At 39.1% G+C, this 16,981-nt stretch overlaps 1 protein-coding gene across 1 annotated transcript in view; it reads left to right on the top strand.

Moving 5' to 3' along the window:
* LOC143259608 (uncharacterized) overlaps positions 1–16,981 on the top strand; it is a 73,750-nt gene that overhangs the window by 3,843 nt on the left and 52,926 nt on the right. The window contains exon 2 of the mRNA XM_076522673.1: positions 13,355–13,969. Within this exon, the coding sequence (XP_076378788.1) occupies positions 13,784–13,969 (186 nt within the window). The 5' untranslated portion in view covers positions 13,355–13,783. The remainder of the gene's footprint in view (positions 1–13,354; positions 13,970–16,981) is intronic.

Genomic DNA, 16,981 nt, shown 5'->3' on the forward strand with positions numbered 1-16,981 from the left:
GAAATTTTCTCAAATTAATCTGGACAAAAAATCCCAAGATTTTTCGTTCAGGCGAAAAAACACATTACAGTGGAGAAGCAAACGTTCTGATGCACTAGTGAGTCACTTTCTTCGGCTGAGCACCGAATATCTGTAAAAACCAATCACAAAACACAAGTTTGTTATTGTTTTGCCACAAAATTTTCGAGACAATATTACTGATATTAACATAAATAGGGAACGGTCACATGACAAACGTCGAGTGTCCGACCAATCAAAACATTCAACCAATCATAAGCGAATCTTTAACTTGTTACTAATTTATGATTCGTGAGTTTATTAACATTTATAACACAATAAAACGACAAAGTCACACGATGATGCAAAGACCATTAAATAGACAAACTTCTGTTGCGACTATTGCAAAGTTAAGCGGCTGGATAAAAAAATGTAATCGTAGTTATGTGATACATATAATGTTGAAATATTATCTGCAATAGATAAGTTACAGAGTATAACCATGTTTTTGACATGTTAATTGCGACAGGGGCCACTGTCTGAATCGACGATGGTAATGATACAAAATTTTAGATATTGACATTTGTATTAACCCTTTGGAGTCGAGTAGCGACTCTAAGTCGCCATTAAAAATTTTGATAGCATGTTTCGAAATAATTGTAACATTATCGAATTTAGTTTATATTTAAAAAACTGTTAAAAGTGTAACTATTGTACGAGTCGCAGAATTCAATTTCATGGGTATAAAATGCACCAAGTTACATAACATGGAAATACTATAGGTCAGAAGAACTGTTTTGGATTTCGAGTTCAAATGCCTTCGACTGCAAAGGGTTAAATTATATATATATCTATCAATTTGGGCGCGCCGGTCACCGGTGGCCCCCATGACGTCACCGACAAGTTAAGTGCCGGTCACAGGTGACCCCCGTGGCGTTCAACGTGTTAATCAGGCGAGCTTGCGAAAGCTCTTATCCGCGATTAACGCTCCTCCACGGGCCGAAACTAATTACGGTTTCGCGTTACGTTCGCGAGCCACGCTGCGACGTTGCTACAGTCTTCATGATGATTTCCTCCATCTTTTTCCTTTTTTTTTACCCCCTCTCTCGTTCTGCTCGGTGGCCTGGTTCGCGTGTAGCGTTGTCTTTTCAGGGAATGTTACACGCGATGCGCAGAGCAGAAAAAAGAGGTTGCTGCCGGTTCCTGTATAATTGTTTTCCTTTCTTCTTCTCTTTTTTTATTCGTCGTCGTTATGTTTGTCGCGTAGACTGCAATCGTGTTCGTCCGTGTAAGTATGCCGGGTGATCTCGAATGTTTTGCTTACGCTTCTGCTCGGCCTTGATCGATTAATCGTGGGACATTTATCGGTCGAGAGATTATCGCTGGTGCGACTCGGGCTGTTGAAAATAATTTCATCGCAAATTACCTGCAGCAATTGCGTAAAATAATGTTGTGCGAGAGCATTTGCTTGGCAAATATCATCCGAATACTGAATTGAATTTATTTTAAACACAAAGACGTCACGCAACGATTACGAAACAATTATTATGTATTAATGCTGCGGAATATCGAGTCGATCGTGTGTTTTGTGCAAGACTAGATTTATAGTCGCGAATTTTTTCAAATCTGTCCGATCAGTTTCCGAATTGTGGTATATTGGTAACATTATTTTTTCGCAACAATAATCGTTGAGGCAATAAGAACGATTATTGTTGCCAAAAATTAATGTTACCAATATACCACAATTTCGAAACTGATCGGACAGATTTGAAAAAATTCGCGACTATAAATCTAGTCCTGCACGAAACACGATCGATTCGATATTCCGCAGCATTAATACATAATAATTGTTTCGTAATCGTTGCGTAATGTCTTTATGTGTTATGTTGCGTTATGTCTATATGTTACCAATATACCACAATTTGGAAACTGATCGGACAGATTTGAAAAAATTCGCGACTATAAATCTAGTCTTGCACGAAACAACTGTCTAGCAGAAGTGTTTGAAGTTAGACCGCTCTAACCATAAGCTCACATTTTCACAATAAATTCACAAAGAGATCGACGGCTTGTTGATAGCGATAACTGGAAGTGCGTGCAAGTCGTTGACCACGTGACGGTTACTGGTTCGTTCGGATGCGGGTGGAAATTAGAATAAATTTAAATGTTACGCCGGAACAATGGGGTTTTTATACCGGTCACATTGGAAGCCAAATATGATAGTCGTCGCCGCCACAATTACGCGACGAGCTCAAGTGGTTCGGTCAGTTTCCGATTCGCATAGCGGCCGTTTTCAAGTGCAGTCCAAAAATGCCTAAAGGTTCAGCACGATTAACACGTTCCGTGCCGAGCTTTTTTTACTCGAATCTTCACACTTTGATATTTTACTAAAACTTGATGTATTACGTGCAATTATTAATTCTCGTACACATAACAACGTAACAAAAACTTATCAACGCCCATTCTTGCGGTGGAAATTGATTCTTCGGTTCTAAATTTCTTGTAAACAATTTGTTCAGTTCACTAAGTAAACATGCAAGCGTGTACCATCGATGGTACACGTGGCACGGAACGTGTTAATTAAATCTCTAAGTTCTTAGTGTCTAGGTCGATTAAAATCGAGCACAAACATTTCGAAGTTCGTAAGCAATATTGCAGCGGGAGCTGGCTACTGTGGGGTGACCAATATATTGCTGTGCCTTTGGTTTGTTTTTGAGTGTAATTAACTGTATATTTATCGAATAAAACGTATTTTTTTATTCTTTTAATTTTGTAGACGTTAAATTCTTGTATTCCTTTATTTCGTTTACTTCTGTAGACATTAAATTTTCGCGTTCTTTTATTTAATTTATTTTTGTAGATATTAAATTTTTGTATTCTTTTATATTTTATTTATTTTTGTAGACATTAAATGTTTGATTAGAAGATAAATAAAACGAAAGAATAACGGAATTTAATATGTCTTATTCGATAGATGTAATGTTAATTCCATGGCTGCAAGGAAGAATGCCGCAAATCACATATTGTCACTTCGAAGATTTATTGTCGTTTGAATTTCTGATCATTTTGCATTAGTAGTGCTTCATTTTGCTTAAGTTTATTTTAGTCTATAGAATTTGTTTTCACAATGTTTTTCCGATAAACGCAAAACCAATACGTTCAATTAATCCCACAGTACAATTAATGCGTTAACATAAATTCGTTGAAATCGCGACTCGCGTTGTTAAGTAGCAGAATCAAAGCAGCAAAATTAAAGCAGCTCAAAGTAGCAGAATTCTGCCCGAAAACAAACCGAAAGTCACAATAATTGATCAAGTTTAGGTAACCGACACCCACGGCTCTAATTAGGTTAATTTCAGAAATCCGGGATCCTCTACAGATCACAATTACGGTCGGTTACGATTACAGTTGGCTCTACTTCGCAATATGATATTTAATTAATTAATGTGAAATAGAAGGGTTACGTTGCCCGGAATTGAATTCGATCCACTTTGGAGGCAGTTCTGGGCAGCGTTTACTGGGTTTCAGCAAGCAAATTGGATCATCGGAAAACGTTCGTTCGTTAGCGTGCTAATAGAGCATTCAAGAGTATTTTGTTAGCTGCAGATAAAACCGGCGGAGAGGAAAAAAAAAGAAGGGAACGTTTCCCGACCTTCGGACGTGTTTAAAATCCGCGAGACGCCGACGTACTATTTGCTCTCTCATTATTCGCCTATGGAAACGAGGCGCGGATCGTTATTCGTCGGCCGCGCGTATTCATTAGTGTAGTTGTCACCGCACCGTCCAGACGCGTGTTTGTTCGATGCTGTCGTCATCAGCGTCTTCTCGGCGAGTACCTCGTGTCATTCGTAATTGAATTCAGCACGGAAGACGCCTGTTCGTGGATGCAGGCGACATTGAAACACGCTATGCCAACCTGTGCACGCCGCACATAGTAAAACTCCTCTACGCGACCGAATCTTCGTCGGGCTAGACGCCCCAATTTCCGCGCCTTTAAAGCCAATTTTCATTTAACCCTCTATGGGCCCATGTAACTTTCAAGTGACAAGCTAATATATCCACATTTTACCAAATAGTTTCAGTTTTTTTTCACAAGATAATGTACACGTCTTAATTATATAATGCCTCTGAAATAACCGATAACAATATTGATGACGGTTGGCAGCACCATCAGCCTGAAATGTCAAAATAAATGCCTTGCAAGTTGTCTGCAGATAGAAACCAACGAACCATCTTGCGCAATTGAGATTATTTGTGCTTTTGTCGATGTTTACTAAATAAAAAAAATCGTATATAATAGCTCTGGGTTCGTATATTGATAATAATTTATTTATTTGCATTTCAATAATCATTTTGTTACTATTTGTATATGATACAGTTTTGTAACTTTCAGGTTACATTGGGATATTGTGCTAGATTCGAGTGTATTTAGGATAACGGTTGTGCTTTCTTCTATTTTCAAATTTATATATCGAATGCCCAAAATATGGATACAAAATCATATAAAAATAAAAGAGGAATTAGAATTAGACGCATCAGCGGTAATAGATCCGAAGATTCTTTATTAGATTCTGAGTCCGATGAAGATCATCCAGACGACGCATACATATTATTGACAGTGACGATGAATTTAGTACCGAATTATCATCGGATGAGGAAAATTCAGGACCACAGAAAACTGCATATTTGGCAACCGGTTCCAAATGCAACGTACATCAATGTTTAACGCCAAAATTGTAAGCCGTTGTTACTTCAAAGTTACAAATTGAATTAATTATAATAAAGTTATTTGAACTGTTAAATATTTTTTTTAACACGTTCCGTGCCACGTGTACCATCGATGGTACACGCTTGCATGTTTACTTAGTGAACTGAACAAATTGTTTACAAGAAATTTAGAACCGAAGAATCGATTTCCACCGCAAGAATGGGCGTTGATAAGTTTTTGTTACGTTGTTATGTGTACGAGAATTAATAATTGCACGTAATACATCAAGTTTTAGTAAAATATCAAAGTGTGAAGATTCGAGTAAAAAAAGCTCGGCACGGAACGTGTTAATGAGCATATATAGGTTTATAATAATAGATTTTCCGTTGTAAATTAAATATAAATTTTTTTATATTTAAGAAAAAAATTCGGCCCACACAGAGGGTTAACGCACTAAAACTACAATTCCGATTTTTTGTTTCTTACGTGAGAAATATATTTACAAGATTAATTTCTACGTATTTGAATCTGTTGTAAAAAAGATGCTCTGAAAACACATACATATTTTCAAAATGTTATCCACAAAATTACTTGCAGCTGATGTTCACAGGTGGTTCTGTCACCCTTTTTCACACTAAACCTACCGAGCCTTAAAAGCAACGAACGCATGTTGCATTATAACGACGGAAAGACTGCGTTTATTTAAATCTTCCGCCATTTTTATAACAATCCATGCTTGATTAAAGAAATTGATTCAATCGTTTCTTGAAAAAAAAAATCTTCATAATATCAACAATTCGAAACTAAAAAATGTGAGACCTGTTACAGCGATGTTAGGCTTAATGTTAATCGAGCCAACTATGCAGATTACCAGGTTCTAGTACATCGAATTTGTTAAAATGCAGAAGCAGCGTCTGGCAATTTCGGTATCAGGTTCGCGGTCGGTCGGAAGGTGTTTTAGGCACGAGATACGTCTTATCGGGGCCGAGTTGTTTTTTCTGATTGACGTTCGTTAAATTGCTCGCGGTTGCTCTGTAATTAGAACAGAAATATCGTGCAGCAGCTGTTCCCGGTCGGTGGCTCGTTTCACGCGACAAACTTGCACGGCTCCGGCGAGTCGCGTAATTACAATTGACTCCGCGCCGCCTTCATTTGGTCACCGCGTTGTGCCTCTGATACCTTTTCCTTTCATTTTTCCCGCTTTCGTTCGTTGCGGCTCTTCGGCCTCCAATCTGCCGTGGCCCTGGTATTCGGGGGTACCTTTAGTTAACGAAAGAGGCGTCCGCGAGAATTTTCGCGGTAATTGCCGGTCGCTTTGTGGCTCCCCGATCGGCACACGCCGCGCCCGAGGTTAAAAATACCGCGAATCGATGACACCGATGTCGGGCGCGAAACTCCCACGGTTTGTTAGCGGTTCGATCGCGTGCGTTAGATAACGCAGTGCATCTCGGGCCGTATCGATTAACTTCGATTAATGTCGATCGCTCGAAGCGCCGGGACCATCGATCCGGCGCGCACAGAATGTTTGTGTAATATTCAATTAAATAGACGTTCATGAAGTTACATATTGGTCGCCGGTGGTGATTCCCGTTCGCTCGGGGAACGGTTCCGCCGGTTCCATGAATGAGAATTAAATGTAATATGCTTGGCCCAGCAGTTCTTTTACTATTCGGTTAAATAGAAATTTACGAAGTTATTGCATATTGATCGGATGCAATTCAACCGTGTGTTCGCCGGAACTCGCGAATGAATATTATCAACAGTGCTCGGCTGTTTGCCGGCCGAATTGTTGCCCGACTTCCTGTTGTTTATAACGTAGCGCTTTGTTTTTATATGAAAGCCGATTCCGCAGTATGCGTTTACGGATGCTCTCGGTTTAACCTGTGGCATCGTTTGTAGTTATTCGAATGAGCTCACCCTGTTGCGCTGTTCTATCGTCTGGAATTGGACGAATTGATGAATTTGCAACCGGAGTGGAAAGGCTCGGGCTTATTTTCGATACTAAATCTTATTTACGTTTCTCCTAGTTATAATGTGATTGCATTACTTTGTGATCGAATCACCTTGCGATTGAATTGCTTTGTGATCCAATTACTTCCTGATCGAATAACCTTGTGATCGAATTACTTTGTGATCGAATTACTTTGTGATTTAATTACTTTGTGATCGAATTATTGTTGCGATCGAATTACTTTGTGATTTAATTACTTTGTGATCGAATTACAATGTAATTATAATTCTTCGAATGTAATTCAGAGGTAATTCTGCTCCACCACCGTGCATTATAAATCCAACGAACATTGATTAAAAGAACTGTCGTACAAGCATTCGCGATCTAGCGACAGCTGTGTCGATCGAGACCGCGTTCGGAAAAGTCGAGCGGTTCGAAGATTCTCGCAATAAATCCGTCTGGAATGTTGCCGGCAGCTTAATAAAAAGAAGCCGCATCTTTCGCGCGCGTCACTCCAATTTCTCTGTTAAACTGTTGCGCGCAATAGTAATTTCGCCGGCGGATCCAGTTAACTCGAAGCCCCGCGTCGAACTGGAACGAGCTTTCGCTCGTTCCGCGGTAACTATCGACAATACGACCGGTCTATATCGACTTCTCCCTTTACCGGAAGACCACTTGCCGAACTTCTGCGAGCCCATACCCGCGCCAATAGTTCGCGATCGAAATTAGATCATCGTACGTCCTCCGAAACTGCGTCGGTTTTCCCTGTTCCCGGTATCGAACACGGCGAGCAAAGCCAGGAGTGTCCCCTATGTCGGGCTCCCGGTCCCGAGAAGCAATCCTGACCGATTTCCTCCTTTCCTGTTCGTCGATATACCGACTAATGACCGTTCTTCCGGCGTTGATCCGCTCGCGACAGGAAATTTTGTTAGGCGACCGCACGCCGTACAAGTATTTGGTAGCGATGACCGATCGATAATATCTTACAATTAGAGAATATCTCGCAAAATCGATGTTTTCACTCGATGTTTCAAGATATCGGCGAATCTTTAACTGGTGGCGAACCTTCAACTACTATCGATTTAATAATAATAATAAGTAGTAATGATAATAATGATAGTAATTTATTCGTGTATACGGGCAGAAAAATCCCTTGTTACTGAAGAAGTAATAAAAAAGAGTGATATTTTACATAGCAATCGTATGAGTACAAACAAAGAGAACGAAGAAAAGAAAAGAAAAATATCGAAATAATTTGAATATATACAGGGAGTCCCAGGTTTTAATGTTCAAACTTTGTCAGTATATTCTATGGCACAAAGTAAGAAAAGAATGTTATGTAAACATAGGTCATATAGAGCTTCATTAAGAAGTTATAACAAAAATTCAGAATAGGAATAGTAATCAACTAAGAAAAAAATAAAAAAAAAAATCTTCGATTGATGTTAATCATGTATTGCCAACAACGGTTATTAATACATTTCGAAATGTATTAATAAACACACGGCATGTGCTGATCTATTCAAGCCAATGCTCGCAGTAACAGCAAGTTGATTGCTATTCCTATTCTGAATTTTTGTTATAACTTCTTAATAAAGCTCTATATGACCTATGTTTACATAACATTTTTTTCTTACTTTGTGCTATAGAATACACTGACGAAGTTTGAACATTAAAACCTGGGACACCCTGTATATTCTTTCAAATGAGATTACATATTTCTATCATTATATCATGGTGATATACAGATAATGAACATGAATCATAATATTCCTAGCTTCGAAGTAAACAAAGTTGTTGCGACACATTTTTTAAACGAGCAAAAATAAGGAAGATATTTCAGTGTGTGCAGGATAAAATAAAAATTTTATTAGATTTTGGCGCGCCTAAACGGGTGCCTGAACACCCTATCCCCGCTTGTGCGCCGAATCGGCCATCAGAAACTGACCGCGTAACTGACCCCGTTGAAACAATTAGCAGATCACGTGCCGGGATAACTTTATCGCCGGCCCGGTTGAATAATTTCCAGCTAATGACCCGACCGAAAATTCGAATAAGTGTCTCGGGACGCGATAAAGCCCTCCTTACGGGCGTTGCCATATTTAGCGGTTGCTTACTTTGGTAATTAGCCGCCGACACTATGTATGATTTTAGGATTTTGCGTTTAGAATTTAAATGGTAATTAATTCGCGGACGCGGCGTACCATTTTCAGAACAATGCAGTTGTCGACGTTGACGGCCATTCTCAGCCAAAGAAGTTGGCATTGTTCGAATAACTTTTTAGATGGATAATTATTCGAACGAGATTAAACAATTTAATAATTTTATTCGCGCATTCACGTTATACGCGCTGTAGAAACATCAGTTAAGAAACACGGAACACACGAAGTATGTATGTACATACACCGATAAAAAACAAGGAGAAAGCGAAAGAGTCAAGCAACACATCAAGAGCCGGGCTACATCAGTTAGCAGGAACAGTGTATTTTAATTGCGGCGGTTGCAATCAGCCGGCTACAATCTGTCCTCGACTGCTACGTTTTTTTATCGCATTCTATTAAGCGCGATCGTATCAAAGGGTTACCACAATGGGATAATCGAAGCGTCGAATAAAAATGAAGGACTTGGTCACGCGGTCGATGCATTATTTCTTGCGGTGCAAGTGCATTATGCATGCAGAACATGCGCGATCTGATTTTTTCCTATGTGCATCCTCTCTCTCTCTCTCTCTCTCTCCCTCCCTCTCTCTAAAAAATCGATGTACATCCATAAATGGAAACAAAAGCCTAAATATACGCGATACGTCTCATGAGACAGTCGTGAGTGGTCTTTCCCCCGCGAGCAGTGTTTTTTCGCGAAGTTATCAGAGCGTTTCGCTGGAGGGGCATTCCTCCATGTTTACGGAAAATGATAGTCATTTCGCGGATGATTAATACGCTCCGCGCAACGAGACGATTCTTCGCTTTCCGTCGAGTCACGATCGCGGCTCCTTCGATCTCGGAAGTTCGGAGATCTATAGACATCCGGAAACTTGATCGTCGACTTTGACACCGTCCTTCTATCGCTACGCTTTTTCGAAAATTGCAGACTTAGGCTACGCTATTTCGACCCTGCGATTTCGATGAAATTTTCAGCATGCATACAAGTCATCAAGATCTACGAAACGCGTTTTTTTATATTTTCGTTATTGGTTCAGATAAAAAGAGTTAAGAAACATGAGTTTTTTATTTAAAAGGAGTTCATATATTTGGGTTTTAAATTAAGAAAAGCATTTCAGTCATTGTCTAGTAGACTAGTCTCTCTATCATCAAAAATCAATTCAAGTCATTTAGTACAGTTTGAAGAAAAGTTATACCGTTTTAAAGAGTGCCCATATACAGGGTGTTCCACAATTATTTTCACAGCCGAAAATGAGGGGTAGCTGAGGTCATTTGAAGTAACTTTTTCCTTTGCGAAAATGCAATCTGCGGCTTTGTGTACGAGTTATTAACGGAAAACATTGACCAATGAGAGGTGACGGCGCGAAGTTCGAGAGCCCGCAGCACGAGGCTTTGACAGATGGTAGGGACGGACTCGAGCCGCATACGAAGTATTGAACAAATCACGAAGTGAGAACTTTCCGGATTTTTTTTACTACGTAACAGTGATATTGTTAAGAAAAACGCTGTTCACCTTTATTTAAGAGCGTCCGAAGAAAATTTACTAATTTTTCGGACCCGAAATAGTAAGTAATTTAACCGTGACGGCCGTTTTAATTTTCTAGTGTGCATGACACCTTGTCCGTAACATATGAAATTTTTAAGCAAGGTGTACAGTGAAGATTAACAAAGTACGTAAATGATATTTCAATTTAAATAATTCCGTGTCCGAACACAGTTCAACGAATGATTCGCAAAGCTAATTTAATGAATAATAATCGTGTTAAAGGACGTAAGGGATATGTTTGTTAGAGAAATATGAAGAATATTATCAATAACCTTGACATAACCTTGACATAACCTTCAATACAACCTTGACATATCAAGGTTAACCTTGATATAACTTTGGCATAACCTTGACATAACCTCGATATGTCAAGGTTGTATTCAAGGTTATTCTGAACGTTCTACAGTAAAGGTGAACAGCGTTTTTCTTAAAAATGTCACTGTTACGTAGTAAAAAAAAATCCGGAAAGTTCTCGCTTCGTGATTTGTTCAATACTTCGTACGCGGCTCGAGTCCGACCCGACCATCTGTCAAAGCCACGTGCTGCGGGCTCTCGAACTTCGCGCCATCACCTCTCATTGGTCAGTGTTTTCCGTTAATAACTCGTAAACAAAGCCGCAGATTGCATTTTCGCAAAGGAAAAAGTTACTTCAAATGACCTCAGCTACCCCTCATTTTCGGCTGAGAAAATAATTGTGGAACACCCTGTATATTTGTCCCTGATTGCAGCAGTTAGAAAACAAGTGTAATTTAATTATAAAAAGATTCATAATTGTTGAGATAATGGTAATGTCCTATTCATGGTAGTTCTCCCCTACCAAATTTTCTCTCTCTCTCTGTTTTTCCTGTTTTGTTTCTCGTTTGATCCCTCGCACTCTTTTTCGCCGGTTCACCTGGCGAACGTCCAGCCAGTTGTGTTGGTAATTTAATGGTAAGCTCCGACAAATCCTGGATCGGAACAGTATTTTCGAAACGCGGAATTTATTAATTTCCCCTCTGCCCATCGCAGTTTATAACCAAGTTAACAATAAAGTCGTTATCGTGTTAATGCGATTTATGGTTGCGAGCGACGCGATGTAGATCACGGAACTTGCTAAGAAATGTGGCAACCGATATATGTACCGCCCGACGAAAAATCTCTCGGCCGAAAGATTAATCCTTGAAGTTTACCGCGTAGCCGCGAATGCCGACGTTTCTGTTACGGTGTAACTGGGGAACCGAGCTTGCCTCGAGACGCTGGAAATTGTTCGAGTTGCTTGAAAACTAATGGAACGGTACGGTGTTGAATTCGAATGGAGATCGTTCATTGTTTGGTAGAGAAAAAGCCATCGTTTTCTTTTTACGTACTTTGGAAGGATTGCTTGGCTATTTGAATCGACAGAGCACGATACGGATCTTCTTTCAAATACGTGAAAAATTCATTTTTATTACGATGCATTAAACATTAGTGGACGAAGAAAGGTCAACACGTTGTACCGATAAAATAACCTTGACAAATATTCAAAATTTATTACTATTTTTTTATTATTTATTTGTAAACTGGCTGGAAGCCGTTCCATAATTAGAGACATTGAATATGAAACCCGGGTAATATGATTCGAAAATGGTGTTCCATAACAGGTGCACGCGCACTTGTTTAATATTTTACACCTTTAATATTTTATTCGCATTATTATGTGTACACACATTGAATAAATATTTCGAAGCTTATTACGTTATCCAGAAACATCGATCTGTCAAATGTATGATGTATAAGTATAATAACACTTTTTAGTTGTAATAAAATCGATGATAATCTTACACTCTCTGAGAATGGATCTTATATGGCGGCAATTAACCCCTTGACGTATTTTGACGTGTCCGACGCGTCATGAAAATTTCTGACAATAACTTGAGTATAGATGTTATTCTGTCCTTTGAAATTGGAATAAAATTCTATATAATCTCTTGTCATCAATATTCAAGCATTCGAGTAAATTTAGGCACACAATAAGCATCAATTTTCTTTCCCTTCTAAGAAATTATTGCAATCGAAAAATGTCTAATTACAGTAACTGCGACGAAGACGGTATGTCAAAGGGTTAATGAGCAAAAACGAAGCATTTGACACGCTTCGCGCGGTCGCAACTCCCTCGAGCAATTCAAATAAAAAGTACCCTCGAGTCTCGCATAATGTTTCGAAGATTTTCGCAGTGGCAAACGCGCGACCAGGTCAAACGATCAACACCCGTCTTATCGAGCTGAGGCGACCGCAGAAAAAAGGCGAAGCAGACTCCGAGATTAGAACATATTACGAGCGTTATCCGCGCGGCGTGAAAATCCTCGCCGAGATAGGGTAGTGGAGCCGGTTACTGTGGGCAGACGAATTGCTGTGCCTTTGGTTTCTTTTCGGGCATAATAATTATCTTAAGAGAAGAAGACATATTAAATCTTTTTAGTCAAAAATAAACGAAGTAAAAGAATGAAGAATTTATATTTATAAATACTTCCTTTCAAAGATAAACAAAATAAATGTAAAGTTCATTATACCCGAATATAAAGCAGAGTCACAGGAATTGGCCATCGGCACAGTAACCAGCACCACTACCCTAATTCGAACAATATTTCCAATAAATTTTTCGAATCTTTTCGAATAAAATTTGATCCGGATTATCTTTCGAATCAATTCTTCGAACGAAGAATTCGAGAAATATCTCGAACAAAATTTGATTCGTATAATATTTTGAATGAATTTTTGGAATAAAATTTTATTCGCGAAATATTTCAAATAAATTCTTCGAATAATATTTTATTCGCGAAACATTTAGAAAACACTCTTCGAATCAAATTTTCTTCGAATAACGTTCCGAATAAAAAAAATTCTTCGAATATTATTTGATTCGTTGTTCCTTATCCGAATAAAACGTGCAAAATCTAAACCGTTCGGGAATATGCAGTGTACGTAAAATCGAATCCAACCATCTAAGATCTAACCCGTTATTGTTTTCGTTTCAGACGAAGCCGAGGAGACAGAGAAGTAGCAGGAAGCAGTGTGATCGAAATCTCGACAGTGATCGGTTCTCGGTTCGGAACTTCCCCGGTATCTAAGATTCGTTTCTGGCCCTGTCGACAGTGCGGGCGTCCGCGGGGATGGACTTGGCCCGAGTTGCCTAAGTCGGCCCGAATCGAATGAATATCGAGCGAACGGCAAACCAGTTGGAACGAATTAAATGCGAATTAAATCGCGGCTCGCGTCGGATTTCACGGGTGATCTAGTTTCGTGCGTGTCGTCGGCCGGTCCTCGAGCCTCCGGCTCGTGAAAGGATCGTTCGTCGAGTCCCTCGGCCCATTCGCCTCCTCCTCCTCCCCCTCCACCCGTCGTCCCTCGTCCTGCTTCAGTTCGTTCCGATCCTCGTCGTCCTCTCGTCACTTCCGGTCGACGAGATGATGATCGTGAAAGCGAGGTCGCTGTGCGTTCTGTTGCTGATCGGTGTCCTCGTGAAATCGGAGCCCGCGCCACGCCCGCGACCCCTGCCAATCTACAGCAATCAATTTGCGGTACACGTGCCGGACGGACCGGAAGCTGCAGCCGATATCGCCGCCAAATACGGATTTGATAATCACGGACAGGTGAGTGGATCTTCGTTTCCTGCGCGCAATTATTGCATCGACGCGTGCCGGCCTACGAAATCAACCGTACAACGCGATTCCTATTGGATTCTCTGCTTCGCGGTTTCCTGAAAACTCGGAACTGTAAATTCACCGGAAAAATTGAGATAGACAAGGATCTTGCGAATCAGCCGTGAAAAAGTAACGATGTCACTGATAATGAAAAGCACAATTCTTTTAGAATCAAATAAGAAAAACAAATTGATGTAAAGGTAAAAAATAAATGAGAGAATAACGTAACCAATTCATTATTCGAGATTTGCTATAATTTCCAGTGAATCGATTTTATTTCCATTTTCAAATAACACCGTTGAAAGTAACAGTGAGGAATTAATTATTTTAAATAGCCATTTCTTATTTTCAAAAATAAGAATCCTTCGTTTCAAATCAAATTTACCCAGGTCCGATACGTAACTTATTCGATATATTATTCGAATAAAATTTTATTCGTGAGATTTATTCGACGAATTTATTCGAAATGTAGATATATTATCCGAATTATTCGAGGAATTTATTCGATGTACATATTATTCGAATTATTCGAAGAATTTATTCGAAAGATTATTCGAATTAAAATTTTATTTCAAAGATTATTTCAGTAATAATTTATTTATTTATTATTATTTATTTATATATTATATATTATTTATATATTATATATAAATATTATATATTATTTATATATTATATATAAATATTATATATTATTTATTATTATTTATTTATTCGAATTAAAATGTTATTCGTAAGATTCATTTGATATGTTCGAACAAAATTTTGTTAGACAGCTAAATAAATAATTTGAAAATGTTGGTATTTAGAATTCGTTGCATGAATCTCTATCTTGAAACTACAAATTGACGCAACCGTGTCCTAAGAATGAACAGTTCGATCGATATTATATTCTCAGAAGATCGTAAAAAGTTCAAGTAATTATAGTAAACGTTCTTACGCGAACGCAGGCGCTAACTTGATGTAACCAGACAAGAACAATATCGCGACGGGTAGAAACGTGAAAGCATCAGAACCGTTTTAATCTTATTAAACTTCTCCGCTGCAGACGAAAGATAGAATTCGTCGCAGTCGAAGAAACGTTCTCGAAGAAGAGGTTGAAATTCCGGAAGTGCTCTCGCGTAACAATTAATAACTTATTCCGAAGGCTCTTAAAAACTTCGAGTACTTACGGAGACTTTAGGCCCTAAAGTTTAGGGGAAGAGTCGCGTCGAAGAGTTTCGGGGGACTCTACGAACTTCCAAGGTCATTCAAATTTGTTAAGCCTATTTGAAAGGCTTCCGTGATCTTTCTTCTGGCTTTGGCACGTGGCACCTAAAAGTTTACGAATAATATTCGAAACGGTTCTTGAAACTTCGTCGCCGGCAAGTTCTCCATAAACGAAAGAATCAATTCTACCAAATTCTACTGAAAAAAAAGACACAGCGGAGTATCTGATCACACGCGCTTGTTTGCTTTCAAAAACTGGTCAACGTTTCCATCGTTCAGCCGTGACTTTTGCTGTGTTTTTGCAATGCTCATCGTTGATACGCACGTATGTATTGCTTCGTGATCATAACGAGAACAGATTATCTGAGATTTTAATACGTGCTTCGATAATGAAGTTTGCACAAACATTATTGCGACAGCATTTTTGTAGTTTCGATAATTTTGTAGAGAAAATCAATAACAAGTCGTTTTAACAATTACCAACTCGGATTAATGACGATTAACAATTCGAGCCAATATAATCTTATAAAAGATTCTATTTAGAACGATCATTTCTAACGTCATAATTATTTTCAAGATCATAATTATTTCTAACGTCGTAATTACGTATTTCCAACGCCATAGTTCATTCTGACGCCGTGATTATTTGTAACGTTATCATTATTTCTAACGTTATAGGCAATTATTTCTAATGTCATAATTATTTCTACCATTATAATTATTTCCAACAATACAATTACTGTTGCTATTGAAAAATGTATTAAAACATTTTCAGCCTTGTATCACAGATTCGTAGAAACTACTGAATAATTTCCAGCGGAAATGGCATTAAACGAACGAATACGGTGAATTCGATGGCGTCTCGATTACCTCCGAGTCAGCGCAATTTCATATATACAGCTTCGAATTTTCCTGTGGTACGCGAAATCGCGATTCCTCGCCGGAGTTGAACACACCGTGTCGACAAAATCATCGGAAACGGCTCGCCGGTGCTTTACGTAGTTCGCGTACACCGTCGTGCGAGACAATTGTATCTCGAAGAAATTCAATTAACCGTACCATTCGGATCGCTATATTTGCTCGCGTTAAATTTATCGAGGCTCGACGCCTTATCGTGGCCATCGGGAATTCATTGTAAAACTTTTACGACGATCGTCCGTACGTCGAATCGCCGGAGTACCGCTAATGCGTCTTGCCGCGGTTTTACTTTCGCGTGATTCGAGTTTAATGCTCGCTGGTTGGCGATACGTGCCCGCGAACATTACACGGTCAGCTATAGTAAATTCTCTCAAATTGTCCCTCAGCTTCTAAACAGAAATGGACAATTTGGGAAGAAAAGATAAGATTATTCGAGCGCCGCGGCTCGTTTTTATAGTCGCCGATTGTTGTTTTATTGTCGCCCATTATATTGATACGGAGTCGATTTGACGTCAAGTCACCAATAATAGATCAACAATAATATGACGTTTTAAAATGCCTTTAATTTTTACACTATTTTAAATTGTAAGTATCCAATTTTGCCATAAATGCATAAAATCCGCGATCTAGCAATGACAAAGTTTGAACTCAAATGAGACCGAACTTATTCCGCCAGCATCATTATTTTCTACTGATCCTAGGAGAGCATATTCTTAACCATAACCCACCGACGGATAATCATGAATTCTTGAATGTTCATATTTCGAGTTTCTGCCAGGTTTCGCGTGTCTCCGACGCCACTGCGCACCGTTTCGGGATGCTCGAGAGGCACAC

Source organism: Megalopta genalis, chromosome 6, assembly GCF_051020955.1.
Source record: "Megalopta genalis isolate 19385.01 chromosome 6, iyMegGena1_principal, whole genome shotgun sequence".
Lineage (NCBI taxonomy): Eukaryota > Metazoa > Arthropoda > Insecta > Hymenoptera > Halictidae > Megalopta > Megalopta genalis.